The sequence below is a fragment of the Mesocricetus auratus genome, unplaced genomic scaffold (genome assembly GCF_017639785.1).
Source record: "Mesocricetus auratus isolate SY011 unplaced genomic scaffold, BCM_Maur_2.0 Super-Scaffold_100010, whole genome shotgun sequence".
Taxonomy (NCBI): domain Eukaryota; kingdom Metazoa; phylum Chordata; class Mammalia; order Rodentia; family Cricetidae; genus Mesocricetus; species Mesocricetus auratus.
This window is the reverse complement of record NW_024429194.1, coordinates 28,841,108-28,861,234: the sequence shown is the minus strand read 5'-3', so window position 1 is coordinate 28,861,234 and position 20,127 is coordinate 28,841,108. Positions and strand designations below refer to the sequence as shown.

General features: G+C 43.8%; 1 protein-coding gene across 1 annotated transcript; it reads right to left on the bottom strand.

The window, feature by feature from the left end:
• Positions 1–485: 485 nt before the first annotated feature.
• Positions 486–16,698, bottom strand: Fam124b (family with sequence similarity 124 member B). Its single transcript, XM_005082508.4, has 2 exons — positions 15,634–16,698; positions 486–2,340 (listed from the first exon to the last, which is right to left on the bottom strand). The coding sequence occupies exons 1-2, from the start codon at positions 16,363–16,365 to the stop codon at positions 1,705–1,707; spliced, it is 1,368 nt and encodes a 455-aa protein (XP_005082565.2). The 5' UTR covers positions 16,366–16,698; the 3' UTR covers positions 486–1,704.
• Positions 16,699–20,127: the final 3,429 nt, after the last annotated feature.

Here is a 20,127-nt window from a genome sequence, read left to right as displayed (position 1 = left end):
GGGTTAGAATGCCTAGGAATGATGCCTCTGGGCCTGACTGCCTGTGAGGGATTATATTGACCAGGTTAACTGAGATGGGAGGAATCAGCCCAAAAAAACGGGTAGGTAATCCCTGCACTGGCAAACAGAAACACAGCCCTGCCCATCACTCTACTTCCTGACTGCAGATGCAATGTGTTCAGAGACCTCAAACCCCTGCACCATGCGCATCCCATCATGATGGACTGCAACCTGGAACTGTCAGCCAAAGAAATCCCTCCCTCCCTTAACTTGCTTTTGTTGTGGTATTTTATCAAAGCAAAAAGACAAGTAACTAAGACAGTGCATCTTTATATGGCAAATGTGGACCTGGATTGTGTGGAATAAGTTTGAACCTCAACACCTTTTCAAAGGGTTGGTTCAGTAGATTATCACAGTTGCAAAACCATTACTATCTTTTGGGTTTGATGACCATAAAAATGTCTAAGTATCATATCCATAAATAGTTAAGGCATGCAAAAATATTTATTGAGTGAACATATATAAAATGAATAAATATGAATTGCAGAAAGCCCTGGGAACCCCCAAAACATATCTAGTTCACTGAGTCTGGTGACTCACTCAGCACAATCTCTCTGCCCCCATCAGTGGAGATCTGGAATATTCTAATTATACTGTGGCTTCCTTGGTTTCCTAACAAGAAGTGCTGCCCTCTTTGGAGTATAGGACAGACAGATGAGAAACAGAAGTGTGGGAATATCTCAAAGTCTAGCATTCATTTTAATGTAGCTTCCTGACTTCTGGTATTTTCACTAATTAAACTGGGGGGATTATAATTTTTAAAACACTTTGCATTTTTACTCGTTTCAGATGCAAAGAACTTTAAAAGCAAAACCACAAGAGGGTATGTGGTAAACAGGGCCTACTTACCAAAGGAGGTCAAATAAAAATTAAAAAGCACTAAAGAATAAATAGTTCACACTGCCTAGAGGGATAAGCTCTCAGCAACCTCAAGTAAAAATTAAAACTGTATTACACACACTAATCAGATCTGCATATCACATCTAATATATTTGCATACTATGTCGGTGTTCTGATAGGTGCTGAACCAGCAAACGTAGCTGGGTTAGTGTGCCACTGAGAAGTTGGGGCATTGGGCTTTCTTCCTCTGCCAGGCTGTATTCTCTTCCGGAGAGCCAGCAAATTATCCACTCCTCATGGACTTCTAAGGCTGGAAGTGAAAGCAAATGAATCTGTGCATTGAGAGCCTGAGGCCCTCTCAGACGAGCAGGAAACTGGATGATCCGGGATCAGTGTTTGTAGATCCTCAACCTAAGTGGATTTAGAGTCCCCATGGAAACGCACCTCGGGGTGTTTCCAGAAAGATTTACCTGAGGAAGGAAGACCCACCCTGAAAGTGGGAAGCCTTCCCATGGGCCAGAGTCCCAGATGGCACAAAGAAAAGGCAAGCCGAGCCCCAGCTTCCCCTACCCACCCCGCCCCTCTGCCATGTGACTGTAAAGGTTCAGGATCAGCCGCCTCACGCTCTTGTTTCCATGACTTCCCAGCCATGAATGGACCTTCCCACCAAAGTGTGAGCCAAACAAACACTTCCTTAAGTTGCTTTTGTTAGATACTTCAATGAGAAGGGCAACTAATACAATGCTTCATTTCTAGACCATTCTATCCTATCTTGGTATCTCAGAGAGACACATTTGTTTTAAGCTATATAAAGAATCCTTCTTTCTCTTCGCCCTGGACAGGACGATGATGGGAACATTTTGAGATTCTCTCCTTTACACCATAGTCCCCTTGACGCGGAAGTGACAGAGGACGGAGTCTATCCTGAAAGACTCTTTGGCTTGGGGAAGCGGTCACCTCGACGGAAAATCCTGATAAGCGGCTTGGTGGCTGGCTGCTCTGAAAATCCCTGGAGAATCTGCTCAGAAAAGATCGCCTGGGTTTAGAGTTGATGATGGTGAAGCCAGTGTCAACGTTTGTCTCTGCCTCGAGCTTCTGGAAGCTGTTTTCCTTAAGGACATCCATCCTCATCTCAGGTTCGATGGGGATAGACAGGCGGTACTGCCGCATGCCTGTGCCTGAGCCGTCAGCCAGGGAGGACCAGCCAGGGCTTCTCCACAAAGGGTCACTCGAGTTTTCTGATGTTCCACTGGGCTGCGGAAGCTCCAGGGAATGTGCTTTGAACCGCCGGCTCCTGTTCCTCCGGCTCCGGGGCTCTAAGGTTCTCTGCGTGGAAACAGAGTTCAGCCTGGAGCCCTGTAGATGCATGTCAGCTCTCAAGCTGCCACCCAGGAAGGAACACTCACCGTTTCTAACACCAAGTCCTGGCTTCGGTTGGACCTACGAGACAAGGAAAGGAAGAACCAATGTAGCATGGTTTCCACTGACTGCCTGACTGTCAGAAACTCCGTGTGCCTTGTCCCTCCTCTACTATGCCACACCTCAGCAGACTTTCAGTCGAACCATTTGAGCTGCAGTGAGACCTAAATCTGATTAAGACGATCAACACTGACTCTGAACAACTCACTCTCCTTCTTGAACTTACCAAGTTTTTGACAATGACAAGGCTTCGGGAATGAAATGATCACTTGACACCACCACACTTCTTGTAGATCTAATAGTTTAAACACTCAAAGACATGCACAGATGTTGCTCAGTGACCCCACCAGATAATTCATGTGCTGTGTTACAACAGACAATAGTCGAAGCCTGTGACCACTGTCAAGATAAGGACTGGAATGGGAATTCAGTCTTCCAAAGCTGTAGTACCTCTACTGGATCGTGCTAATGAAGGTATCCCTCTTAGGTGTGTCTAAGACATGTGGGCACCCAGGCAGGCTAATAGGCTAGTACCTTTTTAAACAAATATTCCTTATTTCCTTGAGGTGCCATATACACAGTAGAGCATAGAACTGTCTTGGAAAACAGAAAAGAAGACTACTTTATATGCATGCTCTAGCATTTTAATTCACACAAATTGCACTCTGGTTCCAGGCTTACAACACTGGTCAGCAAAATTCCCATTCTACAGGTGGCTGCCCTCTCTTCCCACGTGATTAAGTTCAATGGATCCCTTCCATCCTTGGATTCCTGGGAAGTCGGCACACCACATTTTTCACAGTACTCTCCCAAGACAATTTCTGGAAGTGACAATTTTCATCATAGAATTTGGGACCTAGTACTTCTCCATGTGTTCTTGTTCAAGGAGCCCCCACAGGCACCTACAATAATACAGGCTACTGCCGTTGCTCTTCTCTTGGTTGCCTACCAGAACTAATTGGTAAGAAACCATACATGTTGACTTCAGGACATGGAGAAACCAACTGACTAGGAAACTTGTCTGCTGGCTAGTGCAGGACACTGCTACACAGGTGGGGGGGAGAAAAGATGTCATTGGTCTTTTGTAGCATTACACCCTTCATGCTATAATTCCAATTCTAGGCAAAATATGCCTACTGGCCCAAGAGTAAAATGACTGTTATGGAGGAAACCAATGGCTTTACAGTCAGATTTCAGGCCTTCTCCATAGGACAGAATTTATGCCTGGCCAAAGCCCATGGCCTTGCTGGGGAGTTCATAGACCCTTGGAAAGAACTTGCTATTTTTGTTGCTAAATGGCCACATTGTCAAACTGCCTTCCAAGTATTTATGTCTATACCTGTAGATTAGTGCTGCTCTCAACCTTGGTCAACCAAAGCTTCTTCTCAGGGGTCCATGGTTAATGCAGAGACTCACGAACGATTAAGATGCTAAGAATAAGGCATTTATATCAACCCCTCCTCACACATACAGCAAGGCTCAGGTAATACGGAAGAGGCGAGTGGAAAGCATGCGAGCACTGGAGGAGGAAGAGCATTGAGAAATACCGTCTTACAGACAGGACGTGGCTGTCGTACTCACCAACTCATAGCGGCTAAGATTACCTGCACAAATCAGGACAGTCAAAATTCCAGCATGGGTGGGGAGTGGCACACGAGCCCCACCCATAGATGAAGAGCTTTCAGAGAGTTTGGGAGGAGAGGAGGCTATTCATTTGTGAGGTCAGGATAGAGGTCTCTATGTTTCATGTGCTTGCTTTGATGTGAACTACTATTACCCTAAAAAACAGTCTTTGAAGAGGACATTTGAAAAGAAGAAGAGAGACCTGTACATTTGTCTCCCAAAGCAAGAAGTCAGGATAGAGAGTGTGGGGGGGGGGAGCAGGTCTACAATGAGTCAATTACTAAATACATATATATGTATATATATATTTATTATATATATGCAAATGACAGGCATACATGCTTTCTCCTACATTTTCTTCATGATAGAAATAGAAACTGCAAAATCAACTCTCCCCAAAATAACAGAGACATCTATTTCTTCTTTTAGAAGTTTCAAATATATCCTGTGAGAGGGTCATGTAGTGACTGTCTCGCCATGGAGATATCAGCCCAGCTACTTGACTCAGCAGAGCTGCCACAGACAAGCCACAAATGAATAGTGTGACTGCAATTCAATACATTTCTATTTGTGGAACCTGGAACTTAAATTTTGTGTCATTTTCATGTTTCATATTTCTTTTCCAGTCATTTAAAAAAGGAAATCTATTCTTAGTTCCTGTCCTGTAAGTGTCCAATGTGTTCTCTCTAGATCAATGAGTCAATGATACTTACTCATTCTCTCTCTCTCTCTCGCTCTCTCTCTCTCTCTCTCTCTCTCTCTCTCTCTCTCTCTCTCTCTCTCTCTCTCTCTCTCTCTCTCTCTCTCTCTCTCTCTCTCAGTCTTTTTTCTAAAATTCTTTACCTGGAAGCCCAAAACATGAAGCTCTCATACTAAAGAAGCTTGGAGCTGTAGCATAGGGGCAACCCTGACAGCTAGACCTTCCTCAGCTCCAACTCTCTCTTCCAAGTCTGTAGGTTTTTTTGAAAATATAGATCAAAAACCACCACCCTAGGATCTTTGGATCCCATCCATGGACCAAGCCAATTTCCTATAGTGCTGCACATGTCCAGATGCCCACCCCTAATCCACCAATGGGATTCCAAGATGGAATCCATCCGAGTGTAGTGCTCTTGTCCGAACCAGTTCCTGCCAGCATTGAGGGGCTTTTGTTGAATGGATGTCTGTTGCACCTTAAGTTGTGAACTTCAACAAGCCCATGGGAGACACATCTGTCCCCAAGCATTGCTTCACACTGCAATCACCTAGGGATCATTTAAAAGGCCCTAGAGACCCTCCCTTAAAATTCAAGGGTATTCAAATAAAGATGTAGCATGGGTGCTAAAAATGTTCACATTTCCCTAGTGTGTCAAATGCATAGTAATCTGGAAGCCACTTCCATGGACATTGAAGAGCTGTGTCTGGGCAGTTGTTTTGTGGACAACTGAGCCCTAGCACACTTTTGGTCACTACATCACCTAATTCCATTTCACTGTCTCTGTTCATGTGGTTTCTTCCCTCCCTCTTTCCCTTTTCTCTTCTCTCCCTTCTCCTGCTCCTCCCTTCCAATCTTTCTTTTTTCATGTTTACTTTTAATAAAAATATCTTATTACAGGTTAGATATCCCTTATCCAAAATCATTCTGGGGTGGTATTAGATTAGTCTGAAAAAAAAAAAACCAACAACACCTTAGCCATTTCATTTTCTAGCAACTATTATTAGAAAGAGAAGCCCGTGGTGTGTTGGATTAGGATTCTTCAGATATACATCCCAGAGTGGTAGTACCACAAGCATACTTGGGAATCCACGTCTATTGCAGCACTATCCATAACAGCCAATTTACAGGATCAACCTGTGTCCATTAAGAGATGAAGGAATATAGAAAATGTGACACACATGCACACAATGGAGTTTTAGTCAACCATTTGCAGAAAATGAACACAATTGGAGATTATCATGGTAAGCTAAATAAGTCAGACTCATAAAGACATAAATTGTGCATTCTTTCATTTGTGGATTCTACATCTTACACAGATATTATAATATGCCATGTTATAATATACATATAATATCATAAGTTCTGGTTTCATTTCTGTTACTGTGATCACATGCCTTGACAAAATGCAGTTTATGGGAGAAAGGATTTACCTGGCTAAAATTCAAGGCTGCAGCCCATTATTGAGGGAAGTCAAGGTAGGAATCTGAGCAGCTAGTTACATCACATCAATAGTCAAGAGCAGAGTGAAATAAATGTATGCAGCCCTATTTTCTTTTTTCAGTTCAACAAACATTTATTGATTTATCCTTCTAGACTGTAGACACTGATGGTACAAAGATGAGTAAGATCACTCCTTAAGAGTTAAGGACACACTGAATAAGAGGGAGATAATGGACCCCAGACTGATGGCTGAGAGGCCAGCATAGAACTGATTCAGACCCCCTGAACATGGATGTCAGTGAGGAGGCCTCCGCATTCTTTGGTACCTCTGGTACTAGATCAGGATTTATCCCTGGCATCCAAATGGACTTTGGGAGCCTATTCCACGTGGAGAGATGCTCTCTCAGCCTGGACACATAGGGGAGGGCCTTGGCCCTGCTCCGGATGATATGACAGACTTTGGAGATCCCCCACGAAGGACCTCACCCTCCCTGGAGAGTGGAGGGAGGCTGGGGGAGCTGATGGGGGCAGGGGAGGAGGGGAGGCAGAGGGAGCTGAGATTGACATGTGAAGCAAGATTGTTTCTAATTTAAATAAATAAATAAGTTAATTAATTAAATAAAATAAAATTTTAAAAAAGAGTTAAGGACATGTCTGTCATCTTAACTAGTGCCCCTCAGTAGCACACGTTCAGCAGACTAGTATGTTATGAGTTGTGGGATATGCTAAAAATAATAATATAAATGTTACTGAGGGCAGGACTTTAGAGTTATTTTTATCTTTTGAAATAGCCCTTAATAACTCTTTCCACAATTTCACATTGATTCACTTTCTATTTAGTATATTTATAAAACCATGTGAACTGAAAAATATGATAGAAAGCTGTGCATAGCACAACTGAAGTTGGTCTTAATAAATCATTTTAAAGGAAATAACATGAAGAAAGTAATTTAGGCAATATTTAAATTATTTAGGAGATCAATACCAGTAGTAGTTCTCGTTTATTTATTTATTGGGGAGTTATTAATTTATTTTTTACATTCCAATCTCATTTCCCTCTCCCTCTTCTCCTCCCACTCCACTCCCCCATCCCCCACTCCCATCTGCTCTTTGGAGAGGATAAAGCCTCCCCTAAGAAGTCTACTAAGTCTGTCCCATCATCTCATTGAGGCAGGACCAAGGCACCTCTCCATCCCCCATACCTCTGTGTCTAGTCTGAGCAAGGCATCTCTCCTTATAGAATGGGCTCCACTAAGACAGTTTGTGCATTAGAGTTGGATCTTGGACCCACTGCCAATGGTCTCATATATTATCCCAGCCGCACCAGCAACCCGATTTTCTTAATTGCATACTATGTTCTCAGCTAGTTTTCTTATACTGTTTAGACTCCATGCCTAGGGAATGGCACCACACACAGAGGGCTTGGTCCTCCTACACCAATTAGCAATCAAGACAACCCCAGCACATTGTATATGTATTCATGACATGAAGGTAGAAGTGAGATTGTATGATGAACTTAAAGGGAATGGCAAGCATATGGAGAAAGGGGAAGAATGAGTATGATTGAAGTATGTAATATACTCATATGAAGTTGTGCTTATGAAACTCATCGATGTGTGCAATGGATGTACTCTTAGAAAATGTATGAGAGAGGTTCTACCTCTCTCCCTCTCCTTGCTCTTTTCAGAAATTAATGGGTTTCTCAAGTCTCCTATTTTCCCTCTCCCCTTCTAGCTTTCTCCCTACTGCTCTTCAGACAAACATTTGATTCTAAAATATATCTTCATTTTCTGCTAGCCCCACCCCCATAACCTCCACTTCTGCCTACTATTCCTTAAACCAGCTAGTACAGAAGTCATCTGCAGTCATCATTGTTAGCTCCAGGAAGGGGTTTCCCCTGCGATTTGTACCTACACTTCTGCAGTCTTTTAAGTTTCCAGATCAGCATATTCCTTTGCTTTCCTCCCTTTCCCTCTGCCTTTCTCAGTTTCCATAAAGGTGTCTTTTTCTTAGATGATTCATGTAATGTCACAGTGGTCCCGAGATGATCTAAGCCCTCTTTTAAAAAATTATTTGTATTCCATGTGCTTGAGTGTTTTGCCTATGTGTATGCCTGTGTGCTGAGTATACGTCTCTTGTCTGTGAAGATGAGAAGAGGGTGGCAGATCCCCTGAAACTGGGGTTACAGATAGTGTGAGCTGCTGTGTGGGTGCTGGGGAATGAACCTGTGGCCTCTGAAAGAGCAGCCAGTACTCTTATCAACTGAGCCATCTCTTCAACTCCCCTGAGTCTTCTGAATCTATACAGTGGTTCTCAACCTCCTAATGATACGACCATTTGATGAAGTTCCTCATGTTGTGGTGACCCCCCTCCATCATAAAGTTATTTTTGTTACTACTTCATAACTGTAATTTTGCTACCATTATAAATCATGATGTAAATATTTTTGGAGATAGAAGCTTGCCAAAGGGGTCCAGACCCACAGGTTGAGAACTGTTGCTCTCTCTATAAGCATGCCTAGCCCATCCTTGGATATCTACGCCTTCAGCCATCAAAGTAACTAGGCTCACAGAAACATAACTGCCACTCTCCTCTCTCTGTCTCTCTGTCTCTCTCTGTCTCTGCCTGTCTGTGTCTGTGTCTGTGTCTGTGTCTGTCTGTCTGTCTGTCTGTCTGTCTGTCTCTCTCTCTCTCTCTCTCTCTCTCTCTCTCTCTCTGTCTCGGATTTTCAAGACAGGGTTTCTCATTGTAGCCCTGACTATCCTAGAACTCAGGCTGTAGCCCAGGGTGGCCTTGAACTCACAAAGATAGATGCACCTGCCTCTGCCTATCTCTCTGCCTTTGCTGGGATTAAAGGTGTACACCACCTCCACCCAGCTCTCATCTGTCTCTTAACCTACATATCTACCTATTCAACTCCCTTCCAGGTACCAAGCTCTCAAATACAGCACTCTCCAAATTGTCTCTACTACTGAATTCATCTGCTTCCACAGAAACTCTGCTCTTCTTTGTTTCCCTAGTGACCACTACGTTACCCATGCAAGAGCTTCCTCTGCCACTTTACACGTCCGTCCCGGTATAGCAGTCACCTATTCCCATGGACCATGCCTCTTAGCACTCTCACAGGTCTTTCTCTCTCCATTCACTGCCATTAGCCTTAAAGTTCAGCATATCTTATCTGAATTCCTGCAACAGCATCTAACTCCCCATGGTCCTCTTGCCTCCCAACTAGTCCACTCTCAACTGTCCTCTTGGGGACGGGGCTTTAACCATTCTGCAATGACCTCCTGCTTGTCTCAAGATGAAGTCAAATCCTCTGGTTAGCCTACTTTGCTCGTCACCATCTGCAGCAAGAGTCACTACAGCTAAGAACTCATCCCATTCTCCCTTTGAGCTTCTTTTAACCCCTTAAGCATAACTTGCTCTTTTCCGTTACTTCTGGTCATCTATCGTCTATTCCATCTAGAAGGGCTGCCTTGGAGCCTTTTTCCTGGAAACTCTAATCTCTGTCAACTGCAAGTTATACATCATCTCTTCATGAAAGTCTTCACAATGTCACTGCATTTGTATTTGGTACCCCTATATGACAACTTTGCCACTGATCAGCTGTGAGACCTTAGACAAGTTACTTAATATTTCTACACCTCTGATTCCTCACCTGTAAGAAAAGATAAGTGCCAACATCACAGGATTGTCACGGAAATGAGACGATCACGGTGTCTGGTCTGGGAATGCTGAATATGGCATGGCTGTGTTCACTAATACTGCTGTCTCTTCTCACAGGCCTTAGTACTTGCCATTCTATCGTGTGCTGGGTTGTGTGTTTATCTCCTTTGTATCTACCCCTGGAAATTGCCAAGATATCATAAATATCTTCATGATAGAGTCTTTCAAATTTAGTACATTGCCTACAACATGATAAGCTCTTGTATAACAAGGACTCAGTACCTGCTAAACAGGTAAAACTTAACACTTAACAAAATTCATTTTTTTGCACAGAGAAATGAATGGAAATTAACATCTATAAATCAAGCTCCTGTCTATCATTTAGTTGCCTCATGGAGTTTTTTAAAGAAACGTCAACCTGAGGCAGGTAACTTAGTGGTAAAGCAGAAACTGGGAGTGTTCAAAACTCTAAACAAAAGAAAGAAATAGAGAGAGAGAGAGAGAGAGAGAGAGAGAGAGAGAGAGAGAGAGAGAGAGAGAGGGAGGGAGGGAGGGAGGGAGGGAAGGAAGGAAGGAAGGAAGGAAGGAAGGAAGGAAGGAAAAATAATTTGAAGTGAATATTGTTTTTTTCTTTTCATACAGCTGGATATTTCTGCAATCTTCCTAGCTAGAGAGGGTAACGAAAAAGAGAGAGAGAAGAGATCTTTAGGCCATATAGAAGAAAAACCTTGTCAATCTAGAGGTGCAGTGTGAGAAATATCCAAAGGAACCCTGACTCTGAGTAAGGGACAAATTCCTGGAGGGGGAATAAATCTTCTCTTGCCACAAGATACATTTATTGGAATTATGATCACTGGGAGCTCATCTTTCTAAGAACTAAAATGCTACAAGTACAAGGTTTTTCCAAGTTCAGAGAACATTAGCAGGTGTGATAAACAGGGAGAACATGCATACCCCAATGCGAGTTTCGACTTGAAAAGCTTGTGAAAATGCATTATCGACAAAGGAGCAGGCTTGTACCTATGAAGAGAAATAATATGTCTCACTGACGGTTTTTCACGAAAGTAACCAAAGAATTTCTCTGAGATGGGAAAGATGATGGTGTAGAAACAAAGTAGGTAGATACGAGGAGACTCTCAAAAGGCATCAGACATACTGAAGAGTGGAAAATCTTTTCCAATTAAAACTCCTTGATCTACTGACAAGCCACCAATGCTAACCTGCTATTCTATAGCAGCCAATGCCTCTGACCCTCACTTGCTAATCACAGCACAGCCTAGGTACTTAGTAAATCCAGTTGTGTATCACTGCCTGAGGTGAGTTGCGTGTAGGGATGGAGAATGGGAAGGCAGGAGCAAAAACAAGAGTGAGTGACGAAGTCTGAGTGAGGACAGCTTACACAAGCAAAAGAGAAATCCTTGTTATTTCTGGAGAAACAATAATAATTCCACTCACAGGAAATGCCTTAAACAGGTGAATTCATGAAGACAGAATACAATGTAGACTGCTGGGGAAGAAGGAACTCTGAATTCAGTCTAGTGGGTGTGGAGTTTTGTTTGGGGATGGTGACAAGAAGTTTTGTGGAAAGTGTCCCTTGGCGAGAGAGCTAACAGCCTCTGACACACGAAGGCAGCGATTGTTCTGCTTCTGCAGGCCTCCACAAGTCTCCACATGCGTGTTCTTTCATTTGGTTCTCGTAACACAAATTATCCATGCCACTGCTGTCCACAGGTCCATCAGCAGCTGTACATTGTACTAAAGCTAGAATCGAAGCTATTTATCAGGCATTCACTCATATATGAATGTCCATGCCTTCCATGTACTAAGGACTAGTTTGAATACTACCTTCATAGGAGTGAACTAGAAAAAGATGTCTTCTTTCTTGATGTTCATATCCCATGATGGATCACATTTCTGAAGACCTGGCCTCTGGCCACCTGTCCATCCACATGCCATGATGTCATTTCCTTTATTGCAGTTTCATGCAGCCTCAGGCAATGTGCTAAATGTGCCCTGTCTCCTCCATTCAGAAGCCATTTCTTCCCTTCAATGGCTGGCCCTCTTCTATGTCACCTAGCTCATGCAGGCCTCCTCAGCACTTCTCCAGAAAGTTTCTCCCTGGCCCCTTGGGTTTAACATCGGACACACTCTGGCCTCTTTGTCTCCATCTGGACCCCATGGGGGGTTATCTGTAGAGAGCTTAATTTGTCATTTGATTTTCCCAGGACAGACATTATTTTCTTCATTGAATTTTGTTCATTGACAAACATTCAGCAATTGTCTCCTCCACTCTAATCTTCTATAAGGACCTTCACCCTTTTGTGACAGTTCCATACATCAGTGTGACCATACACAGCATCTAAAGCAAAGGCCAGATCTTTGCCTTGGGACTAATGTCGTCATAAAACTCTAGTCTTTGAGTACAACCACCAATTCAGAGGGGAAAGTAGAGTATATATTGGTCCAACTGAAGTCTAGTCCAGAAACTTACTGATTATAGAGCGAAGACCAACTTAGCAAAGCTAAAAACTAAATCCTAGGTTTGCTAATTTTAGGCCTGGACCACTTACTTACAAAAGCAAGAGTATTCATCATTTGTCCCTGTTGCCCTAACACTGATCCCAAGGAAATTTACACTGGGTTTTGCACACTAAACATCTCACCTCCTTCTGAGTGCAACATGGCTGTACTGCAGCTACCACATGTTAATTATAATAGCACGCTATGGTCTAGCCTTTTGTACTCTTTCCTTAAACTTTTTTGTGACAAGAAATCACAAAATTTTCTAGAAAACAATTCCTCATTTTGTTTGCAAAAGTGTGGAGTCCTGTATATAAAGAGATCAAAAAGTGACCAAGACCAATATTTTGGAGAAGTGAAGATATGCACAAACCAAGAGTCCAAGAACAGCCACAAGAATGAGAGGCATATTCTGGGTTCCTACTTAACAGGTGTTGGAACTTCTAAAACATGCTGAGACAATGGAGTTTTTTTTTTCGTATTCCTTACTGGATTTTCCTTCATCAAAAACTTCTCTAGTCTTCCCAAATATGATTCAGCTTTTCAAAGTGACTAATTGTGTAGCTGTGTCTCCCAAGTAAATTCACTTAGCCTTCAGAATAGGAATGAATAAGGGCATGGTCCCTTTTGCATGCCAGGAATGCTTATAGTTCCTGGGATTAACTAGAACTAAATGTGGATGTTCAGGGGAGCTGTGCTAGAGGCCTCTAAGCAAGAAGGTAGAAAATAAGGTACTTGCTTGGTGACTCCAGTGTGAATAGAGTCAGATAACAACTCCTTCCACCATGCGAATCCTAGAAACTGAAATCAGACCCTTGGATTTGGCTGCAAGCACTTTTACCAGTCCAGACATCTCCCTCACACAGGGTATGTTTTTAAATTCTTTTCTCAGTAAGACAAAGAAGTTATAAAAATGAACCCTCATTTCCCCAGTAATATCTCTAACAACATGTTTCAGAGGGCCCCTCGTGGCTGCCTGGAGCTTTCCTCTTGTTCGATAAGTATCTCCTGTGTTTTACTCAAGGGAAAAAGAAGTATTTATTTATGATAGAATCTGTGTAACTCATGTTTTATTAATTAAGGCAAATGGATGGTAAGAAAGCTAGCCCAGGGGAAGGGCAACAATTTCTATCTCGTGTTATTACTTCATACCCTAGGCCTTAAAGGAAGTTCTGGTCATTTCCCGAGGACAGACACCATGGGATATTTGCTTTGACTGTCCTGTACTCCTGAACATTTATAAGCACAGGGGCTGCCGTAACCCTGCCCATCCCTCATGCCCCACCTTTATGGTGCCACCATTAGTCAAACAGACTTTGAGACCTGATAGAAACACAGGTCCTTTGGACAAATAAATTTGCCTCAGTCTTCTCATTTATAACAGGAATGAAACTGACTTCATAGATTGTTATAAAGATTTTAAAAATTAATGATTTGAAAATCTTAGTACAGTGTATAATATGTACAACAGTAGCTAAAATATAATGATGTGTGTTCATGAGTGTTAAGCCATTCCATGCGGATTAGCATCCTTCATGTAGAAAGATGCCAGTATCACCTTCATTGAGCTAAGGTCACAGCTGCTACTAAGTGTTAAAGCTTAGATGCCACATCATATGCCATAAGGGTCGGCACATGGCAGCCATCATGATTAGGTAAATACCTGGCTGCGTGTAGCATCAGTAGGATGGCTGAAAAGGGTGGCATTCAGATTCTCTCTAGAAGGCATTCTGGGTGTCGAACTTGATTTGTGTTTAAATTTGACAGTGGTCGAAAATGCTAATAGTATTGCCAACCTAACATTCCAAACACCGTTACACCTTGCCATTCCTTAGGTCTGTGGAAAGAACTCATGGCATTGCTGTAGCCTTGATCAGCAACGTGGAAGGACCCATTGCTACTTCATAAGCCCACCATCTCTTCCGGTGCAACATTTCCTAGTCTTCCTCCTTCTTCACGGCTCCCTCTCTCTGTCTGTCTGTCTCTCTCTCTCTGTCTCTCTCTGTCTCTGTCTCTCTCTCTGTCTCTCTCTGTGTGCCTCTCTCTGTCTCTGTCTCTCTGTCTCTGTCTCTCTCTGCCCCCTCTCTCCCCCATTATGTCTCTCCTCTGGCAGATGCTGAGATTTATGGCTTGCTTGCACTCAATTGTTTCTCCTCCTCCTCCCCCTCTTCCTCCTCATCTTTCTACTCCTTCTTCTCCTCTTCCTCCTTCTCTTTCCTCCTCTTCCTCTTCCTCCTTCCCCTCCTCCTCTTCTTCCTCCTTCCCCCCTTTTCCTCATCTTCATCTTCCTCTACCTCTTCTTTTGAACTTCAAGAAATTTGTGCTTGAATTTCCACCTGAGTGTGTCCTCAAATTCCTTTATCAATGAGTCTAACAACCATAAGGGGAGAGCTCCATTATCCTAGTAACATGTGCAAATCTAGATAGACGTCCAGATTTTCCAGTAATATTATTATTGAATCTGAGGGGGCAAAGTGTGTGCAGATGGGTGACAGGCATGGTGAATGGCATTCTGGGGCGGGAACATCATCTGACTCTTGGGATTTTCAGCTACAAGTTCACACAAGTCAGGTATTTCTTACCTGTCACATGAGGAACTTGTGTAATTTGAAGTCTGTAACTGTCACCTGCAGTATGTATGAGAATCACACAATGAGCTCTTTTATTCTTTTGTAAGAAATGCTCTGGGTCTCCCCAGACTTGCTGGTCTAGTGGGACTGTGGTGTAGCTTGGCATGAACCAGTCTAAAGCCTCCCCAGTCTCTTACTATGCAATCAGGCTGACGACCACTAACTAACGCAACTCTGGGAACCACCCAGATATAGCATCAGACCTTTCCTCACAGGGACGAGGTTGTTTTGAAAAGTACTTGTGCCCCTCCCTTTAGCTATCAGATTAATGGCACAATGGATTCCAAGAAACTCAAATTTCCCTAGGAATCTCATGCTGCAGAGGGGGAAAGCTGGGACCCTGACGGCAGCCAGAGGGGAAGCTTGACTCCCAGAAAGATTTCACAACTTGCCTGGAGAAGTTGGAGCTAAGACAATGATGGATGGATGATAACTGGGACCACACCCAGACCAGGACTGCATAGGTAAACATGCATATGTCTTGACCTCTACTTAAACCTAAACTTCCTATCAGGGGGAGGGGCCACTGGACCTCTTCACTTGGTCTTCTCCCAACGTGTCTGCTTCGAATAGATCTGCTGTCTCTGTATTTCACTATTATTCATCTGTTTAATTGGCCTACTGAGGATGGATGGCCAAGCCTAGCTTGTCGGAGTTTCCAGGGTCCTGACTCTGACCCTACCAACTCTGGTAACCCTGGTACGCAGGTACGCAGTAGAAGCGTAAGAAACGACATACCTGCAGCAGAATCTTGTTACCATCGTAGTCCTGAGTCTGCCACCTAATGCTGCTGATGGGAACACACGGATTGGGCAGAAGAGGCACCAGCTGGCCGATCTCTTGAACCTTGAATTGAAGCACAGAAGACTCTTTGGGGTCCACTGGTATTCCCAGGGGCAGCTGCTTCAGAGAGAGCTGCAGGCTGAAGCCCTCGGTGGCATAAAGAACAAAGAAACAGAAGTTGCTCTTCTGCACGGTGGCATCTCTCTGTAGGATCATCTCATACAGCCTGATGGCATCCTGGTAGTTATCAAAACTGCAATACAGAGTCACTCTGAGGATATCAGTGCCACAGTGCACCGGCCTCATGCCCCACACTGGCATCTGGTTGTGCAGGCTATAGAATTCCTGATTGGCAGGGAGATAGGGACAAGGCCTTCCCTGTGCATGCTGGGTAGGGAAACCCTGCCAGGGTGAATGCTGTAGGAAGTCCAAGACTCGAAACAACCGCTCCTGTCCCAGGCTTTCCTGAAGAAAGAGCAAAACAGACATTCCGGGGAAGCGGGCCCTCCGGGAGTGGTACTTTTCATGGTAATTCAGTGGTCTGGTCCGTTCAGACACCAGGAAGAGACGCACCTCCGGGCAGATGCAGTCCAGGAGTTGGTCCAGAGCCTGCTGCAGAAGCGAGCCGTTCCCAGTGTCAGCAAGAAGATGCACAGTCAAGGCTAGAGACTCCTGCGTCTCATCCATGGCAGGCCTAGGTGAAGATGATAATGACGGTCACTCAGCAGGGCCCACTGTTCAGTCTTCTAAGATGAACCAAGGCCTCATACGGAGCCCCCTAGGGAAAATTTCAGCAACTTCTGAACCAAGCTCTTAACCAGATCACACATGCTCCTGGCTTCCTCCGATGCTGCAGCAGGGAATGTCTCTCCAGTGTGGACTTTGCTACACACAACAGCGGTAGCTCCTTGTCATCCGTTCTGGGCAGATGGAACTATTTGCTTGGCCTTTTCAGGCATTCCCTGGGGTTTCTGTTTGACCTAAAAACCTATAATGCTGAGAACCACGCCAGTGGGTGGTTCCTACATTCAACTCAGGAGAGGAAATGACCAGGCCGAGAGGAACAGGAGGAGGCTGGCTCTGTTGCACTGATAGCCATCTGTAGCTCTGTTACACTGAAGAGACATCCATTTGGTGGACCACAATGGGCTTTGACTTCCTACTTAAATATCCTGATGTTTACAGTGGCCTGCCAGGCCACCTGAATAGGACGCCTTCTTTAAAACCACTCCCAGGCTCGTCCCAGAGCCTTCAGTCACCATTGCTTTTATTTCATTTTTGACCATTTTATGCCAGGTCACAAGAAAAGAGATAATCTGTCTACATAGTGTTGGCCTCATTGAAAACTGTTTGTGTGGGCTGGACTAATAGTTTGGATGCACCAAAAAGACATTAGGAAACTAAGTCACCTTTGGTTCGTGTAAATTTGTAGACAGTGTGCTTTCCCGTTGCAGTAATTCTTGTGTCTTCCTATTGAGGATCTATTGATAAACTATCCTAAAACTTTAGATAAATTGATTTAAATTTGTAACCAATGAGCCTACAAAGAATGTTTATCCCCCAGTTGCTGACAAGAAACTGTGGCATAGAAAACAAAAACAAAAACAAAGAAAACAAACATCAGGTATGTTGTCCATACTAACACAGTGAAGTGTCAGAGGAGAGATTTGAAAGATCCGAAGGGCCCACAGTCCATGCTCCCTCTCTAGAGCCCACAGTCCATGCTCCCTCTCTAGAGCTGGGACGACCGGCCACAGTTGGTTGTTTTGTTTGTTTTGTTTGTTTTCTTGAGGTGAGGAAAGGCTGCCATGTCAAGTTCTAGTTAACACACTTACCTGTGGATACATGCTACTGAATCTTAAACCGAGTATCACACAGTTGACATAATCACCTAATCTGCTCCCAAATCCTTTAGTAGTCAGGCATAGAAACAAATCCTAGGATTCAGGAGACAGCTGCAGGGGGATAATTGTGAATTCAAGGCCATTTGGGCTGGGTAGAAGCCAGTCAAGGCGATATAGCAAACCCCTATCTTAACAAAAAATGATATTGTGATAGTTGTTCTGTCACCGCGTCTGGATATACACCATGTTCTAAATGTAACTGTGCTTAAAGGGACAATGTAATGCCACAGTGAATTAGAGTATGTTGTAACTTTCTAATTCAAAACCAATTTTAATGGAAGTTATAACTTCCCTAATTTTATAGCTTAGGTTCCTTCAGTAACGTAAAAGCTATGATCCCATGCTTTGATTATGGACTGGGCACTCTAATTCTAAAGAGACACTTTGCCTCTCCATAACTAAGACCGGAGCAGTGGAGGTACCCCTTGGAGAGGACTAGGAAGGAGTCTCACAGCTGAGTCCACGTATCTTCTGCTTCCATTCACAGCTCTCTATATATTGTAAAATTCCCACAGATAGATGAGGAAGAGACAGATTCTTTCTCTTCCTGACTTGGACAAACTATTAATCAGTTAATCCACTTTTCTTTCCTAATTTCTGTCTCCTAATTTTTTGGACTACAGGTAATCTGAGGGGGTAGTTATGGACTTGACCACTTGGTAACAGTAGAATAACCAAATTTAAAGTCAAAGCTTCAATCCGTGGAAAGGAACCATCTCCACTGAGATCTGACCACAGTTCTAATCAACTGAATTTTAGAATCCTAAGATTTCTGTATTAGAAAATTATAGAGATACAATTCGTAACTGAAAAAATGTCTTTAAATTTCCATGTACAATTTAGTAATCAGATTCATTTTACTTTAACTTTCTGGGAATTGTTCGAGGGTTTTAAAAGAATTACAGCTCTCAAACTTAAAAAACAAAAAGCCACCTCTTAATTCATGTCACATGCTGACATTTGAAAGCAATAACTCTCTTTCCTCAGTATAAGACCCTTTCCTCTCCCACAACCTTTCTCTTACAGAGCCCCTCTTCTGAGTCACTTAGACCAAACCCCGGTTTTTGAAAGAGCTTTTGAAATTCTTAAAACAGCATAAGTAACTCTACATGTTTGAAGAGAAAAACCCTACCCTTGAGTCAAAAACATTAACTCATTAACTCACAGCATTTTGTCTAACACAGACGTTAAAAGTCTTATGGAGGAACAAGTTGGTGTTTAGCCTTCCCTTCAAAGTCGATTTTCCCCTCTTGGATTTGCCATTTGTGCTTTTATATAAAGGATCTCTTTAATCTGTTGGCAGCTAAAGTGCCAAGCAGTTGCCATCAGGAGCAGGGGAAGGGGTCAGCGAGCACTCTGTCTCTGCAGTTCCTTCTCCTGGAGCAAAGTGACACCGTGACAGCCTTGGTCACTACCTCTGCTCATGGTCACCCTCTTCCACTCACCACAAAAGGCAGTTTCTTAGCTTAGCTCCACTAAGCTTTGCTTTGAACCCACCTCCCCATCCACCCCCCCACCACCCCCCATACCCCCCCAACTCCACCCCTACAGCATAGAGGAAAGCATTCAGGGATGTGGCTGACTTTGACTTGCTGAGTCTGAGCTTTCTACCGTATTTTCCCTAAAATGCAACCCCTGTCCAGGTTCCTGTCAGATATCCATACCTGAATAGGAGCTCTCTGGTCCCCTCCTTACAGCAAGGTGAAAGTGTGGGGACAGAAATAACAAGAAATCGGCTACTTAGGAGAATTTGTTGGGATGCATGAGACTTTCCGGATTTGTTCCTTCTGGAAGTCTCATAAATATAGTGTGATACCCTAAACCCCTGAGATTCCCACCCCCACATCCCAGACAATTTTAAGAACTTGTCTTTTCATCTTTGATCTATCAACTATGTTGATGTTTCTCACCCATTGAAAGACTGGCTCTTCCCCCAGAGAAGAGGGCATGGTCACCCAGGTCCCACTTTGGGGAAGTGCCTTAAGCCATTGTTGTCATGATCAAGGGCACTACAAGTTGTCTGGGAGATCCGTGGGAGTAGCTGTGAGGTCTGGAGGAGGAAAGATGCTATGCAAGTCTTGATAAGTGAGAGGGAAGGAGACAGGCAGGGGGGGAGATTGGTTTTGGACTGAGGGGAAAGGAGCCCCATGGGAAGAGGCTTCTTAGGGCTGTGCCCCACTACAAGTGCACACATCCCACCACAGCTGGGAGGAAGCGGAGGGCCTTGTAAGCAGCAGTTTGGCATTTATGTCTAACACGAACAGAACCAGAGAAGAATGGTCTTCGGCAGGAAGGATGTAGATACAGAATCTCACTGTGTAGCCCAAGGTGGCCTCAAATTTACAGCCCTTCCGACTCAGCCTCCCATGGGCTGGGGTTACAGGTGTGTGACCCACACCTGGCCAAAGAGTTGTCACAGGAATGTCAAGAGGAATCATAGACCCAAATGCCATATGGAAACCCAGTGAGTAGGCTTGTGAGCTCAATCAGGCTTCACGCAGTAGTGTCCATAGGTGTCTGGGTGGGGCTATCAGTACCAAATAAG

Coding starts and splice junctions, on each gene's coding strand:
- Fam124b (XM_005082508.4), bottom strand. CDS start 16,365: ATGGATGAGACGCAGGAGTCTCTAGCCTTGACTGTGCATCTTCTTGCT. Junction 2,341..15,633: donor GTAACAAGATTCTGCTGCAG/GTATGTCGTTTC, acceptor CTTGTCTCGTAG/GTCCAACCGAAGCCAGGACT.